General features: G+C 42.9%; 1 protein-coding gene across 2 annotated transcripts; it reads left to right on the forward strand.

The window, feature by feature from the left end:
- The first annotated feature begins 145 nt into the window (after positions 1–145).
- YME1L (ATP-dependent zinc metalloprotease YME1L) lies at positions 146–3357 on the forward strand. Of its 2 annotated transcripts, none has more exons than XM_014245431.3 (10): positions 146–469; positions 717–1007; positions 1067–1262; positions 1315–1410; positions 1474–1556; positions 1658–1974; positions 2042–2271; positions 2347–2507; positions 2562–2727; positions 2787–3357. In XM_014245431.3, exons 1-10 carry the CDS (start codon positions 363–365, stop codon positions 3279–3281), a joined length of 2142 nt encoding a protein of 713 aa, XP_014100906.2. In that variant the 5' UTR covers positions 146–362; the 3' UTR covers positions 3282–3357. The 2 variants fall into 2 exon arrangements, with proteins under 2 accessions (XP_014100906.2, XP_014100908.2); XM_014245433.3 differs by having other exon boundaries at positions 149–469; positions 1661–1974.
- Positions 3358–12019: the final 8662 nt, after the last annotated feature.

A 12019-nucleotide genomic window follows, 5' to 3' on the forward strand; every position in this document is an offset into this window, starting at 1 on the left:
TAATTTTACTTTCTAAGTTAATTTATTACATTTATATTAAAATATGACAATTTGTGTGTCATTAATGTTTAGAATGTTTTTCATTTTTAAAAGAAACACATGCAAAAATTCCAAATTTTTAGTACGTTGTTGCTTATCAAGCATCAACAAATTGAGACAATAATCAAATAATTACACGCCTTAATAAATAAGAACGCGTTTCATACCATATTTTTGATTAAGACAGAGATGTTTGCAGCCATCAGCCCGCGATTTAGTGTGGTCAATTTCGATTATGACATTTTGATTGTCATCGCGTAAAATCTGCCTTGTTCCGTTTGCCTTTTGGTAAAAGAAAATAATATATTTACAGGAAGTTAATAATGTTTTGTGCATATACACATTTGGGAAGCCTGGGGCGAAAGCCCACACATAATCGCTACATTGCAAGGACAAGAGCGGCTGGTGAAAGAAAAACGGTTGAAGCAAGGTAACCTACACGACAGCTCAATATTTTTTATATAGTTACATAGTTTACGCGAATTGAAAGTGTTTATAACGTAAATAATATTTAGAAACATGATTAAAAAGCACAACTATTTTACCGTAAGATAAAAAAGCATGTCTGTGAAATAACCCATTACTGCGAATTTTAATTTGTTTATAGGCGTTTATGTTAACACTATATCAAATGTAAAGAAATATTTTACCATAACAATGAATATATTTTATTATAGACCTTACCAATTTGATTTGATGAGAGATTTATCACAGCTTGTAAACAAGTCTCCCCGTAATATAAGACGAATAATAGAACACAACGCCTGCTCCCGAGCATTCTTTAACCCACAGCGGATAAACGATGTACTATCCAGAACGAAAACCACTATTACCTCAAAGGGTATTTGTGTAAGTGTGGATGTCAGCTTACCTATGCGAAAGCGTGCCAAACACTTGATTGATATCACTTTTAGTGCATCTAGACAGATGAATTCAAAGTTACTTGTCCCGTTAGTTGGCCAACAAATGTATGAAGAATTTACTGCATATTCAGGAAAAAAACGTTAAAAAAATTTTGTAATTTTAGCGGTTTTGCTCGCCACTTCAAAACGGATCGCTCTATTGACGCAGAGATGAAAAGGAATCCTACAATTTTTTCTAGGTTAAAGACAGCTTTCGGAGGAAATCCACAAAAAATTGATGCGGAATTGTCTCAAGTACAAGCGGAAACATTAAAAAAGTTGCTTCAAAAAAGTAGTGAACAAGGACAAAAGAAAAATGAAGTATGAAATAGTGTTTTTTGCCTATTTACTTTTTAATTAAATACATCTTCAGGTGGATAATATCAAAATAGCCTTTGCCGAAGGATATTTGGCTGCTACTAATTCCGATGAGTCACCTAAGTCGGGGAAAACTATGAAATACCTTAAAGTAAGTGCTTTAGGATTGATTCATGTAGAAAATTTAATTAAAATTTTAAAATATTTTTCAAAGGTTTTCCAACAACTGTTAGTAATAGTTGTCTTCATTGGGATATTTCTAAGTTTGTTTTCGTCCTCAAATGGTTCAATGTTTAGGTATGTTTTTTTTTTAAATTTATATACGTTTTTGTAATGCAAAATAAATGCTCTCATCAATTAATCTGATTTAATCTGCATCTCTATTTATAATATGAAAGTAGAATACAACTGGGTAACCAAGTAGAAGTAGATCCAGAAGAAATCCATGTGACATTTGATGACGTTAAGGGATGTGAGGAAGCTAAACAAGAGTTAAAAGAAGTCGTGGAATTTCTTAAAAATCCTGAAAAGTTTTCCAATCTAGGGGGTAAATTGCCAAAAGGTGTTCTATTAGTTGGACCCCCTGGTACTGGAAAAACGCTACTTGCACGTGCTGTTGCTGGCGAGGCAAACGTTCCATTCTTCCATGCTGCTGGTCCTGAATTCGATGAAGTACTAGTTGGCCAGGGTGCAAGACGAGTACGCGATCTATTCAGTATGTATATTTTTATATTTAAATATATATACATTTAATATCAGCAAATATTTTACAAACATTTCAGAAGCGGCAAAGCAGCGTGCCCCTTGTGTGATCTTTATCGATGAAATCGATTCTGTTGGAGCAAAACGAACGAATTCAGTTTTACATCCATATGCCAATCAAACCATTAATCAATTGTTGGCAGAAATGGATGGTTTTCACCAGAATGCAGGTGTGATCGTACTAGGCGCCACAAATAGGCGGGATGATCTTGACCAAGCCTTATTGCGACCAGGACGATTTGATGTTGAAGTAATGTTGTAGAAATTCCTTAAATGATATTACAGCAATCTTGTAAAATTTTGGAATACGTCATCTTCGTTTTAGGTTGTGGTATCCACCCCAGACTTTACTGGTCGAAAGGAAATCCTTTCACTTTATTTAGCAAAAATTCTTCATGACGAAATTGATTTGGATATGTTGGCTCGAGGTACATCTGGTTTTACAGGTGCAGATTTAGAGAACATGATAAACCAAGCAGCTTTAAGGTAAGTTAACTATTTTGTTTCAAGATCTTAAAATTTATAACTGTGATCTAATAGAGCCGCTATAGATGGGGCTGAAACCGTTACAATGAAACATTTGGAAAGTGCTCGAGACAAAGTTTTAATGGGTCCCGAAAGAAAAGCCCGGTTACCTGATGAAGAGGCAAACCTTATTACAGCGTACCATGAAGGTGGTCACGCTATTGTTGCTTATTATACTAAGGTGATTAAGTTAATATCGATTTTCGAAATACAAATTAGCACTTTATTTTATCTAAATAGGAATCACATCCATTGCATAAGGTTACAATAATGCCAAGAGGTCCTTCACTTGGTCACACCGCATACATTCCTGAAAAGGAGCGTTACCATGTGACTAAAGCTCAACTTCTAGCCATGATGGATACAATGATGGGCGGACGAGCAGCGGAAGAGTTAGTTTTTGGTGTTGAGAAAATCACCTCCGGTGCGAGCAGCGACTTGAAGCAAGCTACTTCCATAGCAACGCATATGGTCAAAGACTGGGGTATGTCGGAGAAGGTGGGGCTTCGCACATTTGACAATGCAAAAGGACTTGTTGCAGCGGAATCATTGGGCCCCAATACGGTAGAAATAGTTGATGCCGAGATAAAGCGAATTTTAAATGAAAGTTACGAACGCGCAAAGGCAATATTAAGGAAACATACGAAAGAGCATAAGGCGTTAGCCGAGGCGTTACTAAAGTACGAAACTCTTGACGCGGAAGATATAAAAGCTATAATGAATGATTCGCATTAGCCGCGGTGTATTAAATATTAAAGATATTTGGTAAAACTTTTAACAAAAAATGGTAAATAAAGACTTAAGCTTCTAAGCCTGGCTTCACATTTATATATAAGAACTGTAATATTTTTAAATTCACTAACTTAATTTTAGGCAGTTTTATATGTAAACTCGCCGAAACTAGATTCATAACATTAAATATGCTATACTTAATTTGGATAAATTGGAGAGCCGATTAATTTTCTGTCCCCTTGTATTTTTTAGTATTAGTATTCAGCTATGGTTTATTTATTATGAATATTATTTCGCAATGTATCATTTTTAAGTGAGATTATTGAAAAATTAGCAGCTTATGGTACTTTTTATACAACATTGCCACAATGTTTGTAAAACCCAAAAGTAAACGTCGAAGGCTTTATAAAGTATATATATAAAAGATCAGCGTGACAAGGTGAGTCGATTTAACCATGCCCTCAAGAAGCTGCTCATTTGTCGGAACCGCCGATATCGGACCACTATAGAAGGTGGATAAATTTTTCATTTATCGCGGTATCTTTACGAAACAGATCGGGCCACTATAGCATATTGCTGGCATATTAACTGACCGATCAAAATCAAATTACTGTATGGAATCTTTTGTATTTGTGAAGTATATATAAATTTGCCATGAATAATTTCAATAGAGATTCCAGGTTCACTAAATGGCTGTTTTGCTTCAAAATAAAATGTTAAACAATCCATTAACTATTCCTAGACCTTTAGTGAATAAGATATATGTATTTAGGTCTACCCCCTAAGCATTCCGGCTATGTTAGTTCTATCTTAAAAATGTCGGATTGTTTTTCTATGGCGACTCACTTCAAAAAACATAGAATACATAGATCTCTAAAAAAAATTGTTTTCTCCCACCCAGAAACAAGGTCGCTTAGTGTTATAATTCTTTTTAGCCTTTGAATTTTTGAAATGCACATCAAGATTCTATAATCCCATGATTGAAGATGGGGCCACAAATTACCTTTGTGACCGACGGTAAGACTGGTACTTCGAAATCAATATTCAATAGATCGGAAAATTAAAAGTCGGTTTACTTTTTATATGAGTATTTCGAAAGTAAACCACCAGAGGAAATTTCACTCACCTCCTACGGTGGTAAGTAACAGTGTCATAAGCTGAAATTTATAGCATTTGTTCAAAAGTCCCCTGTAACGAAGCTTTTTGCTGCCCCCTGCTTCTTATGGTTTGCTGAGGTATACTCGCCGTGTCCAGGGTTCGTTACAATAAATTTGTAAACTGTGGGGCTCTTTACAAATCGTACTTTATTTGTCTTCCAATTACACAATATGTTAATCCACTTTCAATCGCTCAATATTTAGATCCTCGTTGTAGGAGCATCACCCGATGCTGGAGTTCATTCCACTTTCAATTACACAATCTCTAGATCCACGTTGTAGGAGCGTCACCCGATGCTGGCGTTCATTCCACTTTCAATTACATAATCTCTAGATCCACGTTGTAGGAGCGTCACCCGATGCTGGCGTTCATTCCACTTTCAATTACACAATCTCTAGATCCGCGTTGTAGGAGCGTCACCCGATGCTGGCGTTTCGACAGGGTAGTGGTTCACGTAAGCCGTTAGCGCGTCACTATCACGCGGAATTACGGATGGCAGTGACAGCGGCCGCGATGCCAAGCGTGGAGCAGGTCAGAGGATCGACTCACTACCCACATCACGCGTGACTTCCGGCCTTCGCACGTTAAGGAGTGAAATGCCTGCCAGAGGATCGACTCACTGTGAGACATTCACTCCTTACCGCCGGAAAACGTCGTCTGCCTTTCCGCGCTCCCGTTGAATAGTTAGTATACTATCGCGTATATTACCCTGTCGCGCTCTGGGTGTGCTACGCGTCCCGGGATGACTTACGTTCCGTGTCCTGATCCGATGATGACCTCGACAGCGACTCCACCGCTGCGTGAATTGACGCTCGTGGGTGCTACCGCGACGACGCCCGGACGTTTCTGCAAGCGCTCGCGTAGGCTTACCCCGATTCCACCGCTGCTCGCGTCCTACCGTAGAAGATATTCTCCGATCACCCGTCCATCGTTGTGCTCGCTGTCACAGTCCTGTCCTGAATGACTGCTGATCGGCCTGCTTGCTTTCCGCCAAGCCGTGTGTTGCTTGCTCGCCCGTTCGCAACATGATGCTTAGGACGGCGTGTGTTGCTAGAAGTGGCGTGATTTTCCCGTTGCAGCCCAATACTCGTTGTGTTGCTTGCGTGGCGTGATTTAACTGTTGTATCGCAACATGATGCTTTAGGATGGCGTGTGTTGCTAGAAGTGGCGTGATGTAGCTGTTGTGTCGCAGCATGTTGCTTTAGGATGGCGTGTGTTGCTAAAAGTGGCGTGATTTTCCCGTTGCGGCCTAATACTCGTTGCGTTGATTTTGTTTAACAGGGTGCGTCTTCATGTGTTGTGTGGGCTAAATTCCATCTGGACATTTAGTTCTCACACTTCCCCCCCACTTCGGTGAGTTTTGCATCAGATTAGATGCAAAATTTAATCTAAGTTACAATATTTCTTAAATTCAAGTCTTAAATTATATTACAAATATTCTTGGTTATATATACCTTTTTTTTTTTCTTCTATTAATTCTTGTATAATCTTCACGTTCTAATACAATTATCTTTCTCCAATTTCATAGACTTATGAACTAGTTTTTTTTTTCTTCTTACTTTAAGTATAGACTAAAATTTTATTTTTTTTGATATAATAATATAAAAAATTCAATTAATTCACGTTATAAATTTGTAATTTTCCTGGTTTTGTTTTTTCTTTAGTCGGGTTTTGCGGCTGTTTTCATTGATGTTGGCTTCCTCCGAATGTGTACGCCCCACCGATACATAGCCACTTGATATCAGGTGGTACTAAATTTCAGCCGGTGCTTTCCTGTGCCGGTCGTGAGGTCTATGAGGCTCCTCCTGACTCTTTCGGCGATTTGTGGGAAGGCCTTGAGTCCTGTTCCGAGTGCGTCGTTAATGGGTACTTTTATGGAACATCCCTGGCCAGTAATATCGGTTAGCCACCCGGGCTACTGTCCGGCGTATACCCATATGTCCGGCGCTAGTTATATCGTGGTTCTCTTGCAGGACTCTTAGGCGGAGGGGTTTAGGCACACATAGCTTCCAGGGTACAGCCTCTTCATCCTGGGATCGACACGGAATATGGTGATAGAGTTGGCCATCCTTTTCCATGTAGTCCGCGTACTTCTCGGGGTTCGCGCGTACTTCCTCTGCTCGTTCTCGCCACCAGTTGCATTGTGGCGTCACCGTCGTCGCTTGTCGTATGGTCTCTAGCGGCTGACGGGACAGTGCGTCCGCTACTAGGTTGAGTTTCCCTTTGCGATATTCGATGTCGAAAGTATGTTGCTGTAATTCTAAAGCCCATCGTGCTATACGACCGGAAGGGCTCTCTATTGAATTCAGCCACTTCAGCGACATGTGATCCGTTATCACCTTGAATTTATATCCCTCTAGGTAGGGTCTCATTTTCCGGATACCCCAGACTATGGCGAGGCACTCCTTTTCGGTTGCCGAATAGTTGGTCTCCGCCTTACTCAGTTTGCGGCTAGCGTAAGCTATTACGCGTTCACCTCCTTCTAGTTTCTGTGTTAGCACTGCACCAAGGCCGATGTTGCTAGCGTCCGTCTGCAAGGTAAATGTCTGGCTGAAATCCGGACATGCGAGGACCGGAGCCTCTGTAAGCTTACACTTGATGCTTTCAAACGCTTCTTGTTGTTCAGCTCCCCATTTCCAGTGTCTTCCTTTCTTTAATAAAGCGGTGAGCGGCTGGCTCATCGTCGCGAAGTCGGGTACAAAGCGGCGATACCAGGAGGCTATCCCAAGATATTGGCGTACTTCTTTTACGTTAGTTGGCGGCTTCAGCTCCTGTATTGCTGCTACTTTCTCGGGGTCGGTGTGGATGCCTTTGTCACTGATCACGTGACCTAAATACCGAAGTTCCTTCTTAAAAAACTCGCATTTCTCAGGATTGATACGAAGGTTGGCCTGCTGTAGTCTCTGCAGTACCTTTCGTAGATTCTGTATATGTTCCTTGAATGTAGAGCCTATCACGATGATGTCGTCGAGGTAGGCGAAGGCGTGTGGTTCCATCTCTGGGCTTATGACCTGGTCGAGTACCCTCTGGAACGTCGCAGGTGCCGAGTGTAAGCCGAATGGCATGACGCGCCATTGGAATAGGCCACGCCCAGGTACGGTGAAGGCTGTGTAAGTGCGGCTGCCTTGCTCCAAAGGTATCTGCCAGTAGCCGTTCTTGAGGTCCAGACTACTAATATACCTTGCTCGTCGTAACTTGTCCAAGATGTGTTGTATCCTAGGTAAGGGGTATGCGTCGGGTACTGATCGGGCGTTGAGTTGCCGATAATCCACGCATAGACGCCACTTACCACAATCGGCGCGCTGTGTGGGCTGTGAGACGGCTCGATGCATCCCTTCGATAGCAGCTCATCGATTTCATTCTTGATAACCGCTTGTATCGCTGGATTTCGTGGGAAATATCGCTGCTTATCGTGATTTTTTGCTCCGCCACTGTCGTCACTCCACTCATGGTTCCAAATTTTTGAAGCTCCTCTGCTAAGAAGTCGCGTATGCGGGCCGCTTCGTTACTCTCGTTGATGGTCGATCTAGGCTCGACTCTATTAATCCTCCTGCACTTTAGTTTACGTCTTTTGTTGCACTTCGTTCTACCAAATTTTTGTAGTCGGCTATTTGGTGTAGTTGGCGTTGCGTTGCCTACCTTTTCTGGTGGCATGGTGTAGGAGGCCGCTGAATGCTGAGCATCTGGCGTTGTCAGCACTACCTGATGACCTCCGCAGGATATCTTAGCTTCCATGCTCCCCAGTGTATCTAACCCGAGTATGACGTCATCAACCGCACCGGGCATAACATGTAACACTCCTTGGAGCGATGACTGTCCGAGTTGGATGTTGGTGACGGCTTCCGCCGGTTCTCCGCCAAGCTTGATTAAGGCGTACAACCGGCCGCGCCTTTCCCCTGGCGGAACCCTCGGCCGTTTCCCTGTCGTTGGCCGCAACATTCTTTGGTTAGCACACCCGCTCGACCAAACTCCCAGCAAAATATCTTTCTGGGATTACGGCACCTCCTAGCGTAGTGTCCTTCCTGGCCACATCTCCTGCATGTGTTTCCAGGCATAAAGGTTTGGTTCGTGGATGGTTGTTGGTGATGCGCGTTTACCGTTGTATCGTGTTGAGAAACCGTATGACGCTGTTGTGAACGTGCTGATGCGGACTGGACGGGTGGATGGTCTGGCCGTGATGTACTTCTTACCTCGTGGTCACCTATGATGTGTCTCGTCATCTCGCGGCGTGCCGTCTCTACAGTTCTCCGATGTCCTTCATGAATGCCCTCGTACTCTTCTGCCAGCGTGATAAGTTCGGCTAGGGTCAATCTTGACGCCGAATGTATAATCAGATAATCGGTGTGGCTATTTCGGAAGATCCTTTCCAATCGCTGCTCCTGATTATATCCAGCGTGTCTCATTAGGTTCTGCATAGCGAGGACGTAGTCTTTGTACTTTTCCCGCGCGTGTTGTCTTCGTTGCCGTATGTCATCTTCGAGGCGTTCGAAGTAACGTGCTGGTAAGAAGAATCGTAAAAAATCCCTTTTGAAGGTACTCCAACTCCTCCAATGTTCGTTGTTGTTGCGATACCATTGGAGAGCGATACCGCACAGTAACTCGGGCATGGTTCTTGGAAGAAGGTCTGTGTCTATTACGTATACTTCGGAGAGCTCTTCCAATCGTTCGATGAACGCTAATGGGTCTCTCCCGCCGTCGTACTTTACGGACCACTTCCTCACCTGGTCGATGATAGGTGCGAATGTAAACATCTGGTTCTGTTGCATTGACGTGCCGTTATTCGGCATGCTTATTGGTGCCGGCAGTCGTCGTGATGATTCCGGGAAAATGTCCACGGTTCCTCTGCCTTGATCTGGTGGAAGTGGTGTCTTCTGATCGCCTTCGTCTCGTGAAGCGAAATCATTTCTTTTGTATGCAGCTTCCATTTTTAAAAATTTCTCCTGTATTTCGGAGTCCTCGTGCGCTTTGGCTGCCAGTGCAGTTATGCGCTTCCGAATTTTCCGCGTGGTGCCTATGTGGTCAACGCTCAAATTCTCAGCGAAGGAGATTAGTTGCTCCTTAGATACGTTGTCCAACCACATAAGATCTGTCATTTTCCGTTTTAAATCTTCTCCTGATGTTATACGATTTGCCGGGTCCCTGCTCGGGCGCCAATTGTAACGAAGCTTTTTGCTGCCCCCTGCTTCTTATGGTTTGCTGAGGTATACTCGCCGTGTCCAGGGTTCGTTACAATAAATTTGTAAACTGTGGGGCTCTTTACAAATCGTACTTTATTTGTCTTCCAATTACACAATATGTAGATCCACTTTCAATCGCTCAATATTTAGATCGTCGTTGTAGGAGCGTCACCCGATGCTGGCGTTCATTCCACTTTCAATTACACAATCTCTAGATCCACGTTGTAGGAGCGTCACCCGATGCTGGCGTTCATTCCACTTTCAATTACACAATATCTAGATCCGCGTTGTAGGAGCGTCACCCGATGCTGGCGTTCATTCCACTTTCAATTACACAATCTCTAGATCCACGTTGTAGGAGCGTCACCCGATGCTGGCGTTCATTCCACTTTCAATTACACAATCTCTAGATCCACGTTGTAGGAGCGTCACCCGATGCTGGCGTTCATTCCAATTTCAATTACACAATCTCTAGATCCGCGTTGTAGGAGCGTCACCCGATGGTAGCGTTTCGACAGGCTAGTGGTTCACGTAACCCGTTAGCGCGTCACTATCACGCGGAATTACGGAGGGCAGTGACAGCGGCCGCGATGCCAAGCGCGGAGCAGGTCAGAGGATCGACTCACTACCCACTTCACGCGTGACTTCCGGCCTTCGCACGTTAAGTAGTGAAATGCCTGCCAGAGGATCGACTCACTGCGAGACATTCACTCCTTACCGCCGGAAAACGTCGTCTGCCTTTCCGCGCTCCCGTTGAATAGTTAGTATACTATCGCGTATACTACCCTGTCGCGCTCTGGGTGTGCTACGCGTCCCGGGATGACTTACGTTCCGTGTCCTGCTCCGATGATGACCTCGACAGCGACTCCACCGCTGCGTGAATTGACGCTCGTGGGTGCTACCGCGACGACGCCCGGACGTTTCTGCAAGCGCTCGCGTAGGCTTACCCCGATTCCACCGCTGCTCGCGTCCTACCGTAGAAGATATTCTCCGATCACCCGTCCAGCGTTGTGCTCGCTGTCATTGTCCTGTCCTGAATGACTGCTGATCGGCCTGCTTGCTTTCCGCCAAGCCGTGTGTTGCTTGCTCGCCCGTTCGCAACATGATGCTTAGGATGGCGTGTGTTGCTAGAAGTGGCGTGATTTTCCCGTTGCAGGCCAATACTCGTTGTGTTGCTTGCGTGGCGTGATTTAACTGTTGTGTCGCAACATGTTGCTTTAGGATGGCGTGTGTTGCTAAAAGCGGCGTGATTTTCCCGTTGCGGCCCAATACTCGTTGCGATGATTTTATTTAACAGGGTGCGTCTTCATGTGTTGTGTGGGCTAAATTTCATCTGGACATTTAGTTCTCACACCCCTCTTTCCCGTTTTCTTGACTTAAAGATCCTTAATCCTATACCTTTAGAAATCTACGGCGACTCATTATAGTAACCGAACGATGAAATAAACGATAATTGAATCAAATCGCTATTAGGATCAATTGGGGTAAAGACAAAGATACGCAAGAAGCAATCGAAAGGTCTTAAATTACGAACCACTGGTTGATCTACGGACACACATTAGTAGGAATTTACGGCACTAGTGTCTCGAATGCAATTTTATCGTTCGCAGTGTGTAAGCAGACTATTATTTAAATTACAGTGGATACAGTTCAGGCCGTTATAAAAATTATACTGTAATACATTTATTAATAAAGTCAATTTTATTGAATAATGCATATATTAAATGATGTATAAAATATATTATATAATATATGGTCACTTTTTGCTTTCACATAAGCTCTCAAACAATTCGACCATTGATCAATAGCAGCACGTACAATTTCTATTGGTATTGACGACGCTGCTCGAACCAAAGATTTTTTGGGATTCTCCAAATAGCTGTGGAGTATTCGACTAGCCATGTTCTCCAATGCTGACCACAAACTATAGTCCAATGGATTCAAATCTGGACTTCCAGACGGCCAATCATCTGGAGTTATGAAACGAGGAATATTGCTTTTAAGTCATTGTTGGCTGGCTGGAAGATCCTCTCCATTGAAAGGAGAATTACATAATTGAATTGGAATAACATTTTTTGCGTCTTTGGAAGTCTTTGCGTAGATTTTGTCATTATGCAATACGATTTTATAATATAATAAATTATAATAAAGAATAACGGCACTTTTTTCTTTTTAACTGAATTTGTGGCAAGACTAAGTATTTGTAGAAGAGTTGGCTCTATTTGATATATTAAATGTTACTGGAGTTCTGGAGTTGTCACTTTCAGGGGTTTACATGTTAAGTTAGTAAATTGCTAGAACTGGAATAATGCGCTCTGTTAACCCATACGGTTATGTCCCGTCTCTACGACAGTCGGGTCTAAGTAACCGGAACGGATCCGGCTAAGGACTATCAACTCCGCACTA

Source organism: Bactrocera oleae, chromosome 4, assembly GCF_042242935.1.
Source record: "Bactrocera oleae isolate idBacOlea1 chromosome 4, idBacOlea1, whole genome shotgun sequence".
Lineage (NCBI taxonomy): Eukaryota > Metazoa > Arthropoda > Insecta > Diptera > Tephritidae > Bactrocera > Bactrocera oleae.